We start from the raw sequence: 18,952 nt of genomic DNA on the forward strand, positions 1-18,952 counted from the left end.
TGAAGATGGATGAAGTTTCGATTTCGATGTATGTTTGCCAATTGGTTTAATGAATGCTCTTAGAAATGACTAAGAGTTCATGGCTTCTTTGTTACAAAATTTTAATAAAAATAATTTTTTTTTTAAAAAAATAATATTAATAATAAAAACAAAAATAAAAATAAAAACAAAAATTTAAAAAAAAAGTTAAAAAAATTTAAAAAATTTAATAACAATAAATAAAAAGTATAAAAAAATATAAAATAACAATAATAATAATTATAAATAATAATAATAATAATAAAATTAAAAATAAAAATTAAATTAAAAAAATATTTTTTTTAAAAAAAATAAGAATAATAATATTTATTATTATTATTATTATTATTATTATTATTATTATTATTATTATTATTATTATTATTAATTTTTTTAAATTTTTTTAACTTTTTTTAAAATTTTTGTTTTTATTTTTATTTTTATTTTTATTATTAATATTATTTTTTTAAAAAAAACTTTATTTTTATTATTATATAAAAAAAATTAAAAAAAAATTTATAAAAAATTAATAATAATAATAATTAGGGAATTTGCAAAGAAACACCTTTTAAAACTCATTTTTGTAAAAAAACACCTTTTATAATTTTTTTTGTAAAAAAACACCTTTTAAGAGACTTTTTTTTTAAAAAAAACACCTTAAATCAGTTTCCGGTGACTTTGGTCAACTTTCCGGCATTGACTGGCATAGTCAACGCCGGAAAGTTGAAAAAAGTCACCGGAAACTGATTTAAGGTTTTTTTTTAAAAAAAGTCTCTTAAAAGATATTTTTTTACAAAAAAAATTATAAAAGGTGTTTCTTTACAAAAAAGTGGTTTTAAAAGGTGTTTTTTTTGCAAATTTCCCTTTTCTTAATTATCAGACATACATAGTTAAAAATATTAATGAGAAAAGTATTGAATTAAGTTGCTTGAAAACTGTAAAAGTTGTCTATAAATAAGAACTGAAGAGTACAATGCCTAGGAAATGAATAGAGCTTTTCACAAAAATAAAATTTTAGCCTTCCAAAACCCAAAATTATTTCGATTTTTTTTCTCTTTGCCAAAAACTTTTAGCTATTGTTGCTGCAATTTCTTTCCTCTTATTTCCCTCTGCTCTTCGTTTGATATCCAAATAATGGAAATATCTTTCCTTTATTTCCATCTTTCATCATTATCATCATCATCCTACTCAGTGTATCCCGCTCATAGCATAAGGACAGGGTCTAGGAACGGAAAGACGCAACTCATACCCATAAAGGAGAGTGCGGCCAAAGGAGTTCCCTGACTCAAGGAAGATAAATAGACATAATAACCATGGGAAAGATAAGTTAAAGGCTTATAAATAAAACAAAAGCAGAACCACTACAAAAAGAAAACAAAGAACTAATAGAAAGGAAACGACAAAAGCAAGAGATGAAGACATCAGATTTCTAAGACATGGATATGGCGTCTCCAACTCTTATTCATAGTCAGGTCCACAGAGAGGTTTAACTCATGCAAGTCAATTCTTATTTGCTCATCCTAAGTTCTCTTAGGTCATCCTCGACTTCTCTTACCTTCTTATTTCAGTCGTTTTTCTATCCTTTAATTTCTTCCATTCAAACATAGTGTTAATGTAACACCCCTGCCCCTCGGACCGCTGGTGACTACTCATGCAGACTGTAGACTAGCCCCACAAACCAACACAAGTCTTTCCAGCACACTTTGGCCTCACTCGTGCGCACCCGGAAAAACTTCCCAGGAGGTCACTCATCCTAAGATTGCTCCCCACCAAGCACGCTTAACTGTGGAGTTCTTAGCAAATGGGCTCCCATGAAAATAAGATGCACCTTGTTGATATGTGTAGTCTATCAATCCTTTTTCAAGCTAAATCTGGGGTATTACACTCACCCCCACTTAAGAATACAACGTCCTCGTTGGACCGTAACTTCAGGATCTTTTCCCCCGCTAAGTGCACTGAACACGATCAGCCACGGTCGCAGGGTTGCTTTGATACCATTTGTAACACCCCGGCCCCTCGGACCGCTGGTGACTACTCATGCAGACTGTAGACTAGCCTCACAAACCAACACAAGTCTTTCCAGCGCACTTTGGCCTCACTCGTGCGCACCCGGGAAAACTTCCCAGGAGGTCACCCATCCTAAGATTGCTCCCCACCAAGCACGCTTAACTGTGGAGTTCTTAGCAAATGGGCTCCCATGAAAATAAGATGCACCTTGTTGATATGTGTAGTCTATCAATCCTTATTCAAGCTAAATCTGGGGTATTACAGTTAATGCGTACGATTTATTATTGTAAAACATAGAAATTAACGTATTTTTTAGAGTTGCACAACTATGTAATAATATCACTACATGTGTTCATTTGGGTCATTGGCTCGGTTTTGGACGAGTATCATTCAGTTCAGTCGAATTTCAAACTCATAGGTTTTTGGGTGTATGTTGCGATGGGTCGATTTAACAACGTTTATTTGAGTTTATCAGGTTTGCACCGGTTACGTACCAGTTGAAATTCGAGAAAAATATCAACCGGTTAGATTGTCATTGGTTTATAATCAGTTCAGTTTTTCCGGGCACAAATCGAATTCGGGCTTTGCTTTTCGTATATGTATCAGTTAAGGAGTGCTATCGATTAGGTCAATATCAAATTAAATTGATAATTGGTTTTTGATTGAAGTAGGCTTGTTTACTTGCAAAAAAAATAAATACTAGTTGTTTTATCGATTTCATCAGATTAATTTATTTTATTTGTTAACATTTACTTTTCAATTCAGCTTTATAATAATATTGAGGTTCAGAATTGTTTATCTTCAGTACATCAAAAGCAATATAAAGTTTGTATCAATTCGGTTAAAAAACAGTACGAACTGAATTGGTTCTAGTCGGGTTGCATTCAATTTCGTGCATAATTCGGGTCGAATTTGACTTGAGTCGATCACTGTTGAGTTCGAGCAGCCTCGATTAACGTTTATATGTTGGTTATAAAATTCAATTGCAGATCGAATTCAATTTTACCCTTTTTGGTTAACTTACAATTCGAGTACAACTTTAGTTCGGATTATGCCATTTTGGGAAACCTAAAAAATAACATGTTTTCAGGACGAATAATTTTTAGATTCCCAAACAAATTTTTGGATCATGTTAGATTTGAACGGCTCTAAATATCACAGAAATCACCAGCATTCATCTTACCTTTCCTTTAGGCAAAAGGGATGGTTGGATCATGGATGTACACAACCTAACCCCAATCTTTAAATAAAAGATTAAACATAAATCATTCACTAGAATCATGTTTTGAATTGCGGGTCAGGAGTTTTCCACAAATTTGGCCTATAAGCCATTAAAAACAGCCAATGCAAAACACTTAAAAGTTTAACAGTGCATAACTGCGACATATTCAAGAATAAGATAGCTCGATAACAAGATATACAAAAGCCAGTCATGGCTTTCGATGAGAAATTACATGTAGATTTGCTCTACTCTCAGGTTTCTTGTAGTTCTATACGACATGAAAAGCAATGGCAATAAAAGGATGTCGGTCTGAATTAGATCACAGGAAGGTATAAAAACTGCGCTACAACTCCCTGTTTATGAAGGATCGGCATTGTGCCATCCCTTTGCACAAGGTGGAATGGTCATGAACTCGTCAAATTCCTTAACATGAACATCACAGCATTTCCACTGCAGGAGAAGGTGAACATCAACACAATTCATATTTCATATGGATTGAACATAAAAAGCCATATCTAGAAACTCACCCCTCTCATTCGATCATGGAAAATGGCAGGCCCGGGATGATAGTTGCATGCAGCATCATGATTATCTATCTCCTTAAAAGTTTGTCCGCATCCCTTATTTTTACAAATTTGGGGTTCATTTATACCAACTTTCTTACGGGGAGGAGCAGGAACATTTTCAGTCCCTTCTCCAGGAGCAGCTGCTTGTACGGGAATGGAATACGGCTGTGAGCCTGATAAAAAAGGGTTTTTTTTAGAGATCCTTCGGGACAATATACTCCACTAAGTTTGCAATTACATGTAAATTTGTAAACACGTAAAAGAATTTATTGGATTGAAAATATAACATGACACATGAAGAAGTACCGTGGTCAGAGCAGAAAAATCCCTGTTTACACCTGGAGCAAGTTTCTTTTGGTGATGTTGTTGTACAGCCTGAGACAGGGATGGGGGCAGCCACAGGTTTCCTCGGAGTTGGAGCAACCTTTGTTAAGATGGGCTTTTCGGTTGTGTGTTGACCTGTTTGGCATCTTCAATGGAAAAAACACGCAACACAACAAATGAATATTACTTCACACAATCAATCAAAACTAGAAATCTTTTCAGAATTGCTAGCGACAGTATTATTAATCAACTCTGCAAATAACTCTGATACGACAAAGGACACATACCCTGGAATTTCTAAAAACAAGCTGAAGTCATGGCTTCTTTTCTTGCAACAGCTCCATTCTTTCATTCCATCGTGAAATATAGGCTGAAATATATTAGATAAATACATAAAACAGAAACATTTAGTACACCTACAAGTTACAATGATCAAAAACAAAATTCAAAACGTAAAAGATTCCATGGAAAAGGAAACCTAAAAATGAAAAGAGCATATAAATACAGAAACAACTTACTCCCTGATAAATAAAGCAGAGCCCAAAAGGTCCAGAAATCCATTGCGAATCATGCAAGATGAAACATATGTCAGCTAGACAACTCATCTAAAACACAAAATGTCTCGAGCTTGCACAAACTCTCAACCATAAAACTCCAGACAGAAAGTACATTAGCAAGAAAAGTTTTTTTTGAAAAAACATATTGCAGGTGCAACAGCATCTCAGAGCACAAGATTTCATTCAGTCAAAGAAAAGGATTTTTTATTTTGAGATATCTTCTAGATAATATTTAGAAACGTAGCATACAACCTCTGTTAAATCAGACACCTCAGCAATAGATTCTTCGAAATTGAAATAGAATTAAAAACTATGCCAAAAATAGATTGGCTTCTCTGATAAATCTTTGTGTGATAAATAAAGTGAAACATTATCTAGAAGATCTCTCAAAATATATATATTTTGAGAGATCCTCTAGATAATGTTTCATTTTATTTCTGCTTAATATCCTAGATATCAGATAATTCAGATAGATAACGAGAACACAAGATGAGATGTGAGAACAGATAGATTTCAGCAATAGCAGATCAAAAGAAATTCTTCATCCTGTTATCATTTCCATTTCAATAGGGGCCAGGGGGAGGAGTGAAGTCTTGTAAAAGAGTTATAAGATCCTTCTCTCTAAAGCACTACCCTATGACAAGCAGGCTGGTTTCACTATCTTAATGACTTAACCATGTCAAGACCTAATCAACAAACTGATCAGCTTCGTATGCTCTTTTGGTTAGACAAAGCCAACAAAGAGCAAGTTGCATTCATCCATAGCCTTAAAGAAAGAAACAGTTACTCACGAACATTGACAGGCCAATCAATTTTTAATCTTCCTATTCACTTCTCAAGAGGCATCAATAACATAGAATTTATCTTACCATCATTATAAGATTTATCTTACCATTAAGGGTTTCCCTTTCAGAAGATATTCATCCCCATTATTCGTAATGGCAGGCCCTAAAAAGTTAATTATTTTTTGGTCCATCATTCATTAGGATTAAACAACAAATGATTACAACAGCCAATATGAGTACCAGCTATTGGACAATTCAATTATAACCCGAGCAAAGTGAAGGCAAAAGATTTTCAAAGATTAAGTCTAGATAGTCATCATTGACTCATTGCATAGGTATATCTACATACTCATTTATTATCATGCTTTAAATAGTGAAACAGTTTTTACAAGTATATACATAAGTCATAGACCAGTTTAAAACCATTCTTGATGCTGCAAAGTGGTATAGCACAAGCCTTTGATAGTGAAAACGATCGCCTAATGCTTTGCGATGATAAGAACAAACAACAATGAACAAAATAAGATTGACAAAGTAACAAACAAGGACACAAAGATTTAAGGAGGTTCACCCAATGATGGCTACGTCCTCCGTGGTGTGTAGTTTATGTTTATATTATATCAAATGAATACAAACAACACTTCAAAATATGAAGAATTACAATTGGGAAAGAGATAACAACAATAGGCTATGTGTTTGGCTAAGGGGTTTGTGTTTGATGTGTTTGCATACTTGAAGTGTGGGTATGAGAGCCCTATTTATAGTACCAAGTACTTGAAGCTGAATGGCTCACATAATTACATAGTTAATATTGAGTAATGAATACTAAGAATTAAGTCCAAGGAGTTGAAAGGTCGAAAACAAGCATCCTATGCACGTCAGAGACTTCGCTCGACCGGATCAGAGAGTTCGCTCGGGTCGAGCGGCTCGGTCGAGCGAGAAACATCAAAAACTGGAGCATTCTGTCTGACCGCTCGACTAACTAAAAAGGACTCGCTCGGTCGAGCGGAGCTCGCTCGATCGAGCGGAGAGCTCGCTCGGTCGAGCGGAGCTCGCTCGGTCGAGCGGAGAGCTCGCTCGGTCGAGCGGAGAGCTCGCTCGGTCGAGCGAGTAGGTCGAGCGACCCTTCAGATCTTCTGACAGTAACTTTGTTCGAGCATCACAAATCAACCCTTACATATTCTTCATTAAACCTCATTAACACCCATAATTCTTCATCAATACTCCACACATAATTGCACCCATTTAGTAACCAAATAACCAAGAGTCACACTCATGAATTCATCCCATTAAAGTGCACTCAAGTCACACATTAGTATACTCCATTCATGATCATAAGTATACTCCATTCATAACAATCTCCACCTTGACTTGAGTTCACCCAAGTCACAACAACAATTCACTTCATAATAAAAACATACACACCTCAAAAATGCCCAAGAGGGCATTACCTCAAGCAAGGAGCTAAACCTACCAAGTCAACACATAATTCAAACTTGGTAGTAGGTAATGACTTTGTCATCATGTCGGCCGGATTTTCCGTAGTGTCAATCTTCTTTAATAACACCCTTTTGTGCTCAACTTCATCCCGGATAAAGTTATACTTAATATCGATGTGCTTGGACCTTCTATGAAATGTATTTTGATTCCTAGCCAAATGAATTGCACTTTGACTATCACAATGTACACTTACCTCACACACCTTATTGCACATTTCACCAACAAGACCTTTAAGCCATTTTGCCTCTTTGAATGACTCGGCCACGGCTATGTACTCCGCTTCGGTTGTAGAAAGAGCAACCACATCTTGCAAAGATGATTGCCAACTAATCGCCGAACCACCCAAAGTAAACACGAACCCACTTGTGGACTTTCTATTATCTAGATCACCACCATAATCCGAGTCACAAAACCCGGTTAGCTCACTTGAATTTTTCCCATACATGAGACAAACATTTGAAGTATCTTTTAAATACCTCAAAAGCCATTTTAGTGCTTCCCAATGTCCCTTACCCGGATTAGACATATATCTACTCACCAAACTCACCGCATGAGCAATGTCGGGCCTAGAACACACCATAGCATACATAACGCTACCAACGGCACTAGTATATGGAATTCTTACCATTTGCTCTTCTTCCTCTTTAGTTTGTGGACACAAATTCTTGGACAATTTAAAATGAGAAGCAAGAGGAGTGGACACACCTTTAGCATCATCCATGGAGAAACGTTGCACAACTTTCTCAATGTACTTCCTTTGACTAAGGTATAAGACACCCTTAGCCCGATCTCTCAAAATCTCCATCCCAAGAATCTTCTTGGCTTCACCAAGATCTTTCATATCAAACTCACTTGAAAGCAACTCTTTCAAGTTCTCCACCTTAAGCAAAGAGCTACATGCTACTAGCATATCATCAACATATAAGAGCAAATATAGTAAAGAACCATCTTCAAATTTCTTAAGATACACACAGCTATCATAAGAACTTCTAATAAAATCATGTGAAATCATAAAGGAATCAAACCTTTTGTACCATTGCCTTGGAGATTGCTTCAACCCATACAATGACCTCTTCAATCTACACACATGATTCTCCTTACCGGCTACCTCAAAACCTTCCGGTTGCTTCATGAATATTTCTTCTTCAAGCTCACCGTGAAGAAAAGCCGTCTTTACATCCAATTGATGTAACTCCAAATCCTCCATCGCCACCAAAGCAAGCAATGCTCTAATAGAAGAGTGCTTCACGACCGGAGAGAAAACTTCGTGAAAATCAATACCCTCAATTTGAGAATATCCCTTAGCAACAACCCTTGCTTTGTAGATGGGAGGAATATCACTTGAAGGACCCTCCTTCCTCTTGAATATCCACTTGCACCCCACAATCTTCTTTTTCTTTGGTGCAACAACGATATCCCAAGTTTCATTCTTCGCAAGAGACTCCATCTCTTGTTTCATAGCAATCAGCCACTTGCTTGAGTCATTTGAGGCCATAGCCTCCTTGTACGTACTTGGTTCATTTAACCCTTCGACTTCGCTAGCAATGTTGAGAGCATAAACCACATAATCACACTCTTCAATATACCTCCTTGGAGCCACGGTCTTCCTTCTTTGCCTAGTTGTGGACAAAGGAGGAGACCTTTGTTGAACATCATTATTTTTCTCATCATCAACATTGGAAGATTCAACCTCCACTTGTGCTTCATTATTATCATTATTACAAGATTTTTCAAAATTAGATACAAGCATGCTATCTTCATCAAAAACATCTCTAGAAACAATTACTTTCTTTGAATCATTACACCATACCCTATACCCCTTTACACCCACTCCATATCCCACAAAAATTCCTTTTCTAGCTCTAGGTTCTAACTTACCATCATTTACATGAAAATAAGCTGGACAACCAAAGACCCTAAGACTAGAATAATTTACCGGAGTGTTGTACCACACCTCTTGTGGCGACCTGAATTTCAAGGCGGCATTAGGAGAACGGTTGATCAAATAACATGCCGTAGCCACCGCTTCGGCCCAAAATTGCTTCCCCAAGTTTGCTTGATCAAGCATGCATCTTGCCCTTTCTAATAATGTTTTATTCATCCTCTCCGCAACACCATTTTGTTGAGGACGACCTGCACAAGTTCTATGTCTAACGATACCTTCATTAGCACTATATTTGAGAAATTTACTATCAACAAATTCAAGACCATTGTCGGTTCTTAAGGTCTTGATGCTCCTACCGGTTTTCTTTTCAACCATCTTCTTCCATTCCAAGAAGACATCAAAAACTTCATATTTATGTTTAATAAAATAACACCAAACTTTTCTAGAGTAATCATCAATAAAGGTCAACATGTAGCTACAACCACTAAGGGAGGGGGTTCGTGAAGGCCCCCACAAATCGGAATGGACATAATCTAAAATCCCCTTAGTGTTGTGGATGGCGGGTTTAAAACTAACTCTCTTGTGTTTCCCATAAACACAATTTTCACAAAAACCAAGGTTCCCAAAATTTTTACCATCAAATAAACCTTGTTTAGAGAGTTCCAACATACCTCTTTCGCTCATGTGACCAAGTCTCAAATGCCATAGTTTGGTGTCACGATCGGACATTGTGCTTGTGGATACATTCGCCGAGCCAAGTATAGTTGAACCTTGAAGAGCATACAAACTCCCATTCAACTTCCCCTTCATCACCACTAGTGAACCCTTGGCTACCTTCATAACTCCACCTTCACAAGTGATTCTACACCCGATCTTATCAAGAGTACCCAAAGATAAAAGATTCTTTTTTAAACCCGGGACATACCTTACATCGGTTAAGGTCCTCACGACCCCATCAAACATCTTCACTCTAATGCTCCCAATTCCAACAACCTTACAAGTGGTGTTGTTCCCCATGGTAACATTTCCCCCATCAACACTTTCATAAGTATGGAAGAAAGTTTTGTTGGGAGTCATGTGAAATGTGCAACCCGAATCAAGAATCCAATCATCATTACCTTTGTACTCATGAGTGGCAACAAGCACATCGCCATCATCACTATCATTCACATAACTAGCATTTGCATTGCTAGTTCCTTCCCTTGCCTCTTCATCAAGCTTTCTCTTAAGCTTCCAACAATCCTTCTTGATGTGGCCCTTAAGCTTGCAATAGTTGCAAGTCTTATTTTTGTTTGGCCTCACGGACTTTGATCTTCCTTTACCCTTATTTCCACTCCCATTAGCGGAACCTTTTTCTTGTGACCTTCCTCTTACAAACAAACCGTCACTAGCATTGCTTGGTGACTTTTGTGATAATTGAGTATCAATAAGATCCCTTTGGGTCAAGGCATTCTTCACATCATCACAACTCAAATTATCTCTACCATAAAGTAGAGTTTCTCTAAAGTTTTTATAAGAGGGGGGTAAAGAACATAAAAGATAAATAGCCAAGTCTTCATCATCAAGCTTAACATCAATGTTTTGCAAATCCATGACAATGGAGCAAAACTCATCCAAATGAGGTTTTAAAGGTTTACCTTCCTCCAAGCGTAAGTCGTAGAGTCTACTCTTCAAAAGTAGCCTATTGGTAACACTCTTGGCCATGTAAAGTGATTCCAATTTCTCCCACATACTCTTGGTTGTAGTTTCTTTAACAACCTCTCTAAGAACTTCATTGGATAAACATAATTGGATTGCGGATAACGCCTTTGTGTCTATCTCTTCCCATCTTGATGCGGACATTCCTTCCGGCATCATCTCAATACCACCAATTGCCTTGTGCACACCATTTTGAACCAAAATGGCTCTCATTTTGACTTGCCATAAGCCAAAGTTTACACTCCTGTCAAACTTCTCAATATTGAGCTTCATTGTAGTCATGATTTTCAAGTAATGGTTTCTTAGAACACCGCAAAAACACCTTGGCTCTGATACCAATTGAAAACGATCGCCTAATGCTTTGCGATGATAAGAACAAACAACAATGAACAAAATAAGATTGACAAAGTAACAAACAAGGACACAAAGATTTAAGGAGGTTCACCCAATGATGGCTACGTCCTCCGTGGTGTGTAGTTTATGTTTATATTATATCAAATGAATACAAACAACACTTCAAAATATGAAGAATTACAATTGGGAAAGAGATAACAACAATAGGCTATGTGTTTGGCTAAGGGGTTTGTGTTTGATGTGTTTGCATACTTGAAGTGTGGGTATGAGAGCCCTATTTATAGTACCAAGTACTTGAAGCTGAATGGCTCACATAATTACATAGTTAATATTGAGTAATGAATACTAAGAATTAAGTCCAAGGAGTTGAAAGGTCGAAAACAAGCATCCTATGCACGTCAGAGACTTCGCTCGACCGGATCAGAGAGTTCGCTCGGGTCGAGCGGCTCGGTCGAGCGAGAAACATCAAAAACTGGAGCATTCTGTCTGACCGCTCGACTAACTAAAAAGGAGCTCGCTCGGTCGAGCGGAGAGCTCGCTCGGTCGAGCGGAGCTCGCTCGGTCGAGCGGAGAGCTCGCTCGGTCGAGCGGAGCTCGCTCGGTCGAGCGGAGAGCTCGCTCGGTCGAGCGAGTAGGTCGAGCGACCCTTTAGATCTTCTGACAGTAACTTTGTTCGAGCATCACAAATCAACCCTTACATATTCTTCATTAAACCTCATTAACACCCATAATTCTTCATCAATACTCCACACATAATTGCACCCATTTAGTAACCAAATAACCAAGAGTCACACTCATGAATTCATCCCATTAAAGTGCACTCAAGTCACACATTAGTATATTCCATTCATGATCATAAGTATACTCCATTCATAACAGATAGACTACTAAAAAGCTACAATATTGTTTTTTAATTAAGAAAAATATACCAACTATATCACACGATTTCATATTCGCTAGAAATAATCATGCATCTTCACTATCATTAACCAATTCCAGCACAAAAATAAGATGGAAAGGACATGAAGATAGAGGATGGGAACACGCAAAAAGAGAGGAAATGAACATGTAAAGCGAAAGGTGTTGCTAACCCTTTTCTATAGAAAGAAATTGTATTAAACTCTGAAGAAAATTATTTGAACCGAAAACAAAATTATATTCTCAGTTTACACAACTACACACTTAATAAGGTAATATTGGAAAACTAAAAGCACCACCAAGATAAACACAACCTTCGCAAAATTTTAAATGGTTAGAAAGTCATCAATCATACTTCTCTTTAAGAAGTAAGGTTATAAACCTCACATCAAGGTATGTTTGACAAAAATTAGGTAGTACTAGGTAGTACAAAACTAGGTAGTACATAGGTATCATCATGATACGCATTGGCTGTCAGTCAAGTTTGTTTATGCATTGTTAATGTATAATAAAACTACCTTGTGTAATCAGGTAATAAAAATAAATCACATTTAATTTAGAAGACATACAAGGAAGCAGAATGGTTAGGGAATTTCATGTTCGAGATACTTTGTTGACAAACCCAACTTTACTTGTGGGCCTTGTGGAAATCCATAGTGATTGTGATTCGGCTTTAGTGAAAGCTTATAGTCAAGTGTATAATGGTATGTCAATTGCTCTAAACCTCTAATACACTCAATAGTGAAAGGATTGATTAAAGAAGAGGTCATAACACTTGACTATGTGAACATAAAATTTAAGATAGCTTATTATTTTACTAAGGTCATGGAAAAGAATTCTATTATAAGAGCATCTAATGGAATTAAATCATGTCCTACTAAATACGATGGAGTGTATGTAATCTAATGTTTGGTCAAAGCTAGGTCTTATAATTTAATGAGGTTTAACTCAACATAAGATGGTTGTAAGCAACATTGATAATGACCTAAGTTGCTCAATATCTATGATGGTTCAAGGTAGTCGTCATTAAAAAGCTCATGAGTTATAGGGACAAGATCTTTAGATGAAAGTGTCTTATCATATTGACACACTATATACGTACAAGAGAACCTACTTATCTAGGTTATGAAGTGTGGCACTTCTACAAAGTCAAAGTGGACAATAATGATAGTGAAAACTTATAAAAGAATATACACATGGACCTTAGTGTCGTAAAGATAGTTATGAATGATCATTTCTAGTTTGTATCTCTACTTGAAGTGATATAGATGTATACTTAGACCGCTATTGAAATGAAAAGAACTTTTTCCATGTAATTTTTTGTTTACATCAATCAAAGTGATGCTAGATTGAAAACTAAAATAAGTTGGATGGATTGGTGTTTTATTTTTCTACACATAAGAAACATGGGTGATGGGACATGGATTCTAGGTTGATCATTTTCTCTTATTTTCCTTTACTTCTTTCAGATTAAAACTTACAAATTCTTATGTTTTTCTTATCAACTAACATAAAATTTCTGTATTTTTCAAGTTCTTTAATTGTTCATCTATATTTCAACTTTTCCTAAGTGTTTGGAATTGTGTTCTTCATATTATGCTTATTACAATTTTCAAGTTTTCCTTATACCCAAAGCACTAAGTAGGAGAAATATCTTGATTAGAAAAAGTTCTTGAACATCAAGAATTATTCAGTACAACATTAAATCTCTTATTGTCAACTCATTGGTGTTCTTTGCAATTCTAGTATAATCTGGGTATAATCTCTGACAAAAGATACATTTATTAGAATCTCAACATTAGCTTCAACATCATACATTGGTTAACAAACTACTACCTAACTCTGGTAGGCTTTTGCTTAAATCAACACATAACTAAAAAGCTAGTGTCGAATCAACCCTAACCCGAACCCGAACCCTAGGTCAATTGAAAACCAAACGATTCTAAACATATCCTCCTCTATTGTCATTATAAGTAATACATGTCATGTGCCATTCCATTTACTTCTTATCTTAGATATCGCACTTCATAACTTAGAACTCAGCCTAAAAAGCTAGAGTCAAAACCCTAACTCTATGTTTAATAGAAATACTCCTTTCCAGCAAATTAACCAAAAGCCGAACAAACCCAATACTTACATTTAATCGAAAACATGGCTGTATATTGACATCCCCCTTTTTCAATAATTAAGTATAATAATGCCATACTCTATTTGACAACCCCGTTGTCCCATATCAATTGATTTCCTCCCTAGTCCCTTCCACAGCTTCAAAACCCCATTATAAGAGACTCATTTGCTTCATCTGCTTAATAATCAATTCATTTGAATAATAATTGTACCCAACCCTAAAGTAATTTTCAACTAAAATTCATTTCATCACATCAAACATATGAAAACAGTAAAAGAATATTAAACAAAAATAATCAACTTCAGAATACCTCAGTCAGCGCAATTTCATTAGTTCGAGAAAATTATTTGAATTTCATTAACTTATATTAAAAGATTAATTTGTGAAATTCCAGAAAAATCACAAAACGGTCCAAAATTTATGTATGTAATAAAATTCCTAGATAAAAGTAGAAGAAAAATTGCAAGATCACTTTGATCAAAATGCATAAACCAAAAAAATGTATAAACCAAGACTTTAAATTGAATTGCAAGAAAAAAAGGGAAGATATACCGAAGCGTGAAAAATACAAGAACCGTTTGGATTATCGTCAAGAGTAAAGGTAGCGTTGCAGCCTATTCGTTCGCATCGAAGCTTCTTCACCACCTCTCCCGACATTGTTCTTTGTAACTCCTCTTTCTGTTGCTTCGGACTTTCCAGAGCTGAGACTGAATTAGTTAGTCAGGAGAAAGGGAAGTTTCATGTTATAGAGAAAAATATCCGGTTTGGAAAACCCGAACCGGAATATCCGGTATTCGATTTTTAAAACCAGGTAAATTATCCGGTTTACCAAATTCGGATAATTTGGGTCTGGTATCCGGTTTTAAAATCGGGTATTTGGGTCGGATACGGATCGAATTTTGGGAAACCGGGTACCCGGTATCCTTTTTTTTTTCCAAAATCCTAAATTAAAATTTGAATCAAATAAGATTATTTAACAACTTTATTATAAAAATAAGCTTCTTGAAAACTTTATTCCTAAAATAAGCGTCCGTACATCCAAACTTAAGCTTGGTGTTAAATCGCTGTTACTAACAGCGAAAACAAATATATATATATATATATATATATATATATATATATATATATATATATATATATATATATATATATATATATATATATATATGTATATATATATATATATATATATATATATATATATATATATATATATATATATATATATATATATATATATATATATATATATATAAATATATATATATATACATATATATATATATATATATATATATATATATATATATATATATAAGCCATAAGTCGCTGTTACTAACAGCGACTTTAGGGTTTTCTAATTTTTTTTTACGAATTAAATTAGTCGTTTTTAATTAGAAATATAGCCGGTATGAACTTGAAAATAGTCATAATTATGTTTTATAAATAACTTCATCATTTCCCTAGTTCATTATATCCAATCTACATCATTCTTGTTCTATTGAATCAATTTTTAACGGTAACATAAGGTATTATGTTAGTCTTACTCTCAATTTATAAATGTTAATATTATTTTTGAGTGTTTACTTACGTTACCATATTATATGTGTTCCGTAGATGTCATAGGAGCATTGTATTGAAGAGCTTTGTGATTGTGGTTATGAAGTTGAGATTAATACACATTGGAGCGACTTCGATCCTAGGCGTGATTTTGTTGTTTGTCCTTTCTACTTGGTTAAAGGATTAGGATGCACATACTTTAGATGGATTGATCTGGAGGATACCAAATGGCAGAGACACCTAATAATACGGCTTGAAAAAGAAAAATAACAGCTAAAAGATGAGGTTCTTAATCTCAAGAGACAAATAGATGATATGGCATATAGGAAAGAAGAGGCTTAAAGGATTATGAGAAAGTTTAAGAAGCAATCTCTGTTAGCGTCGGTGGTTTAAGTTAACGAATGAACTGTGTAATTTGATATGTATTCGTTGAACATGAATGAAATTCTGTTGAATTTTCGAGAGCATTTTCCATATTTGAATATGATTGTCTTTTTATCTTTGATTTAATTCATACTGCATTCTTGGCGGAATGATTCATCGCCGAAAAGTCTGAGTACTTAAAATCATTTTATTCATAATAAACGTGTGATAATACGATTAAAATATATACATGTACACATATAATAAAAATTATACACAAAAGTCAAAATGTCACAAATAGTGAATATGTACAAGTGTTCAATATATACAAAATGTCAATAATGTTCAATATATACAAACAGTATTCTAATGCTAATCCTCCTGTACCTTGTCTAACTGTGACGGTTTACGACGCCTCCTATGATAGTAAGAGGCCGTCACATGACGATCGGGTAGGGGAGGTGATTGATACTGTGATGATGTGGCACCCTGTAAGGACCCGGCACCGTAGTCGGGGCACGTTAAGTCAACCTCCTCTATATGAACGTCGGCATGATGAGGAGATGACCCGTGCTCGTACATAGTGGTGTCGGGCACAGTCACTTCCGGAATGAAGTGCTGAAACTACGTTCCTAGGAGTATGCCTTGGCCAATCTCCCGTACAGGCTCCTCTTGGTTGCTAGAATGCCCGCATGTCTATCGGGAATAACACATAACCCTGGACTATGCATCACATGCTTACGAACACACGCCATAAACCAAGACCACGCGGCTATGCATTCTTTTTCGACCAAAGCAAAGGCAAGCGGGAAGATTCCCTTATTCCCATCTTGGGCAATCGCAGTCAACAACGTATGGCAATACTTACCATACAAATGTGTTTCGTCTATAGCAATAAGGGGTTTGCAATACTTGAACCCCTCAATACTAGGTTGGAAAGCCCAGAACACACGTTGGAAAGTTCTAATACTAGGACGGACGTACACACCAACATCATTATCTTCCTTAAAGAACCACTCAACTACAGTCCCGGGGTTATAAACTTGCAATGCCTTCAAGAAGCGTGGAAGAAGAGGATAAGAATCTTCCCATGTACCATAGATGGAGAGAAGGGCTTGCTGTTTAGCACACCATGCCCGCTTATAGGTCACTTCGACACCAAATTGGTCTTTCACCATTTGACGCACGACAGAGACCTTAATTGATGGGTCTTGAGCAACACAATTTCTAATAAGATTGTTAATCACGGAAGATGTCAAATGAATGTGTCCAGCTGACACATTTTCAGTACTTAATACACAACCCCCATGCTTCCCTTTATATGTAACAATCTTCCATGATGGTGAATAGGAGCTCTTCCTAGCCCTAAGCCTCCAAGCACACCCTCTCTTACACTTCAAGGTGAGAACGGTTTGATTTGAAGTCTCAGTTTAGTACTTAACGTTCCTACAAATATGATACAATCTAACAGCGTCTAACAGGGCATCCATGTTATCAAACATCATACCCTTTTGAAACTCTCCTTCATCGGTGTAGGTTGTATCACAATCCCAAGACCTCTAAGAGTTGTCCTCAACGTGTTCATCTAGAGGGGGAACCAGTGCATAAGGTGTAGAAGCAATGATTGTTGGAATGTTGCCTAAACTCATGTCATTAGCTAGAGCCTCCTCGTCAACACCTACATCGTCCTCAGAAGGAGCTTCTACGAATTCATTACTCTCACTATTAACATCACCCCACGACTCATTTGTATCTTCCAAGTTAAAAGTATCATCATTTGTGACTTGAATTGAAATTGTTTGGGTTCATTAGAAGGATAAGAGGAAGATGGCATAAAAGGATTTTGGATTTCTTGGATAGGGAAGGGCGTATGAGAAGGAGCAAAAGATGTTATATTCAGGAATGCATTTGTTTCCACAACATTGATATCTTCATTCCCTAGGGGTACCTCTTCTACATATAACTTTAAAGAAGGAGTAGGGGTAGACCTTGAATACTCCCACATTGTAACTATAGCCTCCTCATCCTCAACCGAAAAAGCTAACAAATCTCCACTCATATTGTACTTAAAACTTAAATTAACAGTACTTCTTTTAGTGTTAATGCCAATCTTAGAGCATATAAAATGTTTAAATTCATTTATATCCATGTATGAGTTGCATGCAAACAATTTACATCTTCCCCCAACATACTTAACATTGTTACTAGTTAATCGAAATGAACCATTCTAAAAGCATACAATAGTCACACGAAATGAATCTATTTCTACAACAATACATACAAAATCAACATCACGATCAGGTTCATAAATATATGACCACTATACATTTTAAATTCAACAACAAATTTACGAACAAACAACCTCATTATGAAGATCAAGGTAAATAACAACTACATTCGACATATTCGTAGAGTATAAGTGTAAATGACCACTATACATGACATACATTTTAAAATCAACAACAAATAAAAAAATTTATAATAAAAACGTACCTCAAAAAGCTGTAGATCAACAACAATTAGTAAATTGCAAGCTTATGAACCTACATTAATGTGAAAGTTGATTAAAATTTAGTAAACCCTAATTTTTCGAAAATGGAAAAAAACACAAAAAATAGTACCTTAGGTCAATGTAGGAAGATGACAGAACTAATTAGTGGTACAAATTTGGAATTTGATGAGTTTAGTTGAAGGATTGAAGTTGATTTTAATGGTGGAAAGAAGTAGGAGATCTCGTAAGTGTCGCAAAAGGAAAACAAAAACGCGTGAACTGAAATGAGGAAGAAGGAAACTGGAAAAAAATACAAGCCATAAGTCGCTGTTAGTAACAGCGACTTATGGCTTATATTTTTTTTATTTTTTTTTATTTTCGCTGTTAATAAGAGCGATTTTACACCAATCCTAGGTTTGGATATATGGACGCTTATTTTGGGATTAAAGTTTTCACGAAGCTTTTTTTTTGGAAATAAGTTGTTATATGCTCTTATTTTTTTTAAATTTTCACCCTAAATTAACCTAAATCTACCTTGGGCCTTTGGAAATTCCGTCTTCATTCTTGCGGCCGTAA

At 35.5% G+C, this 18,952-nt stretch overlaps 1 protein-coding gene across 1 annotated transcript; it reads right to left on the reverse strand.

The window, feature by feature from the left end:
* Positions 1–3,288: 3,288 nt before the first annotated feature.
* On the reverse strand, positions 3,289–5,040 carry LOC130825396 (cysteine and histidine-rich domain-containing protein RAR1). Its single transcript, XM_057690597.1, has 5 exons — positions 4,656–5,040; positions 4,425–4,507; positions 4,120–4,283; positions 3,775–3,986; positions 3,289–3,697 (listed from the first exon to the last, which is right to left on the reverse strand). Exons 1-5 carry the CDS (start codon positions 4,740–4,742, stop codon positions 3,605–3,607), a joined length of 639 nt encoding a protein of 212 aa, XP_057546580.1. The 5' UTR covers positions 4,743–5,040; the 3' UTR covers positions 3,289–3,604.
* Between the last annotated feature and the right edge of the window lie 13,912 nt (positions 5,041–18,952).

Source organism: Amaranthus tricolor, chromosome 10 (genome assembly GCF_026212465.1).
Source record: "Amaranthus tricolor cultivar Red isolate AtriRed21 chromosome 10, ASM2621246v1, whole genome shotgun sequence".
Classification (NCBI taxonomy): Eukaryota; Viridiplantae; Streptophyta; class Magnoliopsida; order Caryophyllales; family Amaranthaceae; genus Amaranthus; species Amaranthus tricolor.

Bases quoted from the DNA above. Each gene is read 5' to 3' on its own strand.
- LOC130825396 (XM_057690597.1), bottom strand. From the start codon at position 4,742: ATGAGTTGTCTAGCTGACATATGTTTCATCTTGCATGATTCGCAATGG. The intron at 4,508-4,655 runs GTAAGTTGTTTC...AATATATTTCAG, and splicing joins TCTGCTTTATTTATCAGGGA to CCTATATTTCACGATGGAAT. The intron at 3,987-4,119 runs GTACTTCTTCAT...CTTTTTTATCAG, and splicing joins ATTTTTCTGCTCTGACCACG to GCTCACAGCCGTATTCCATT.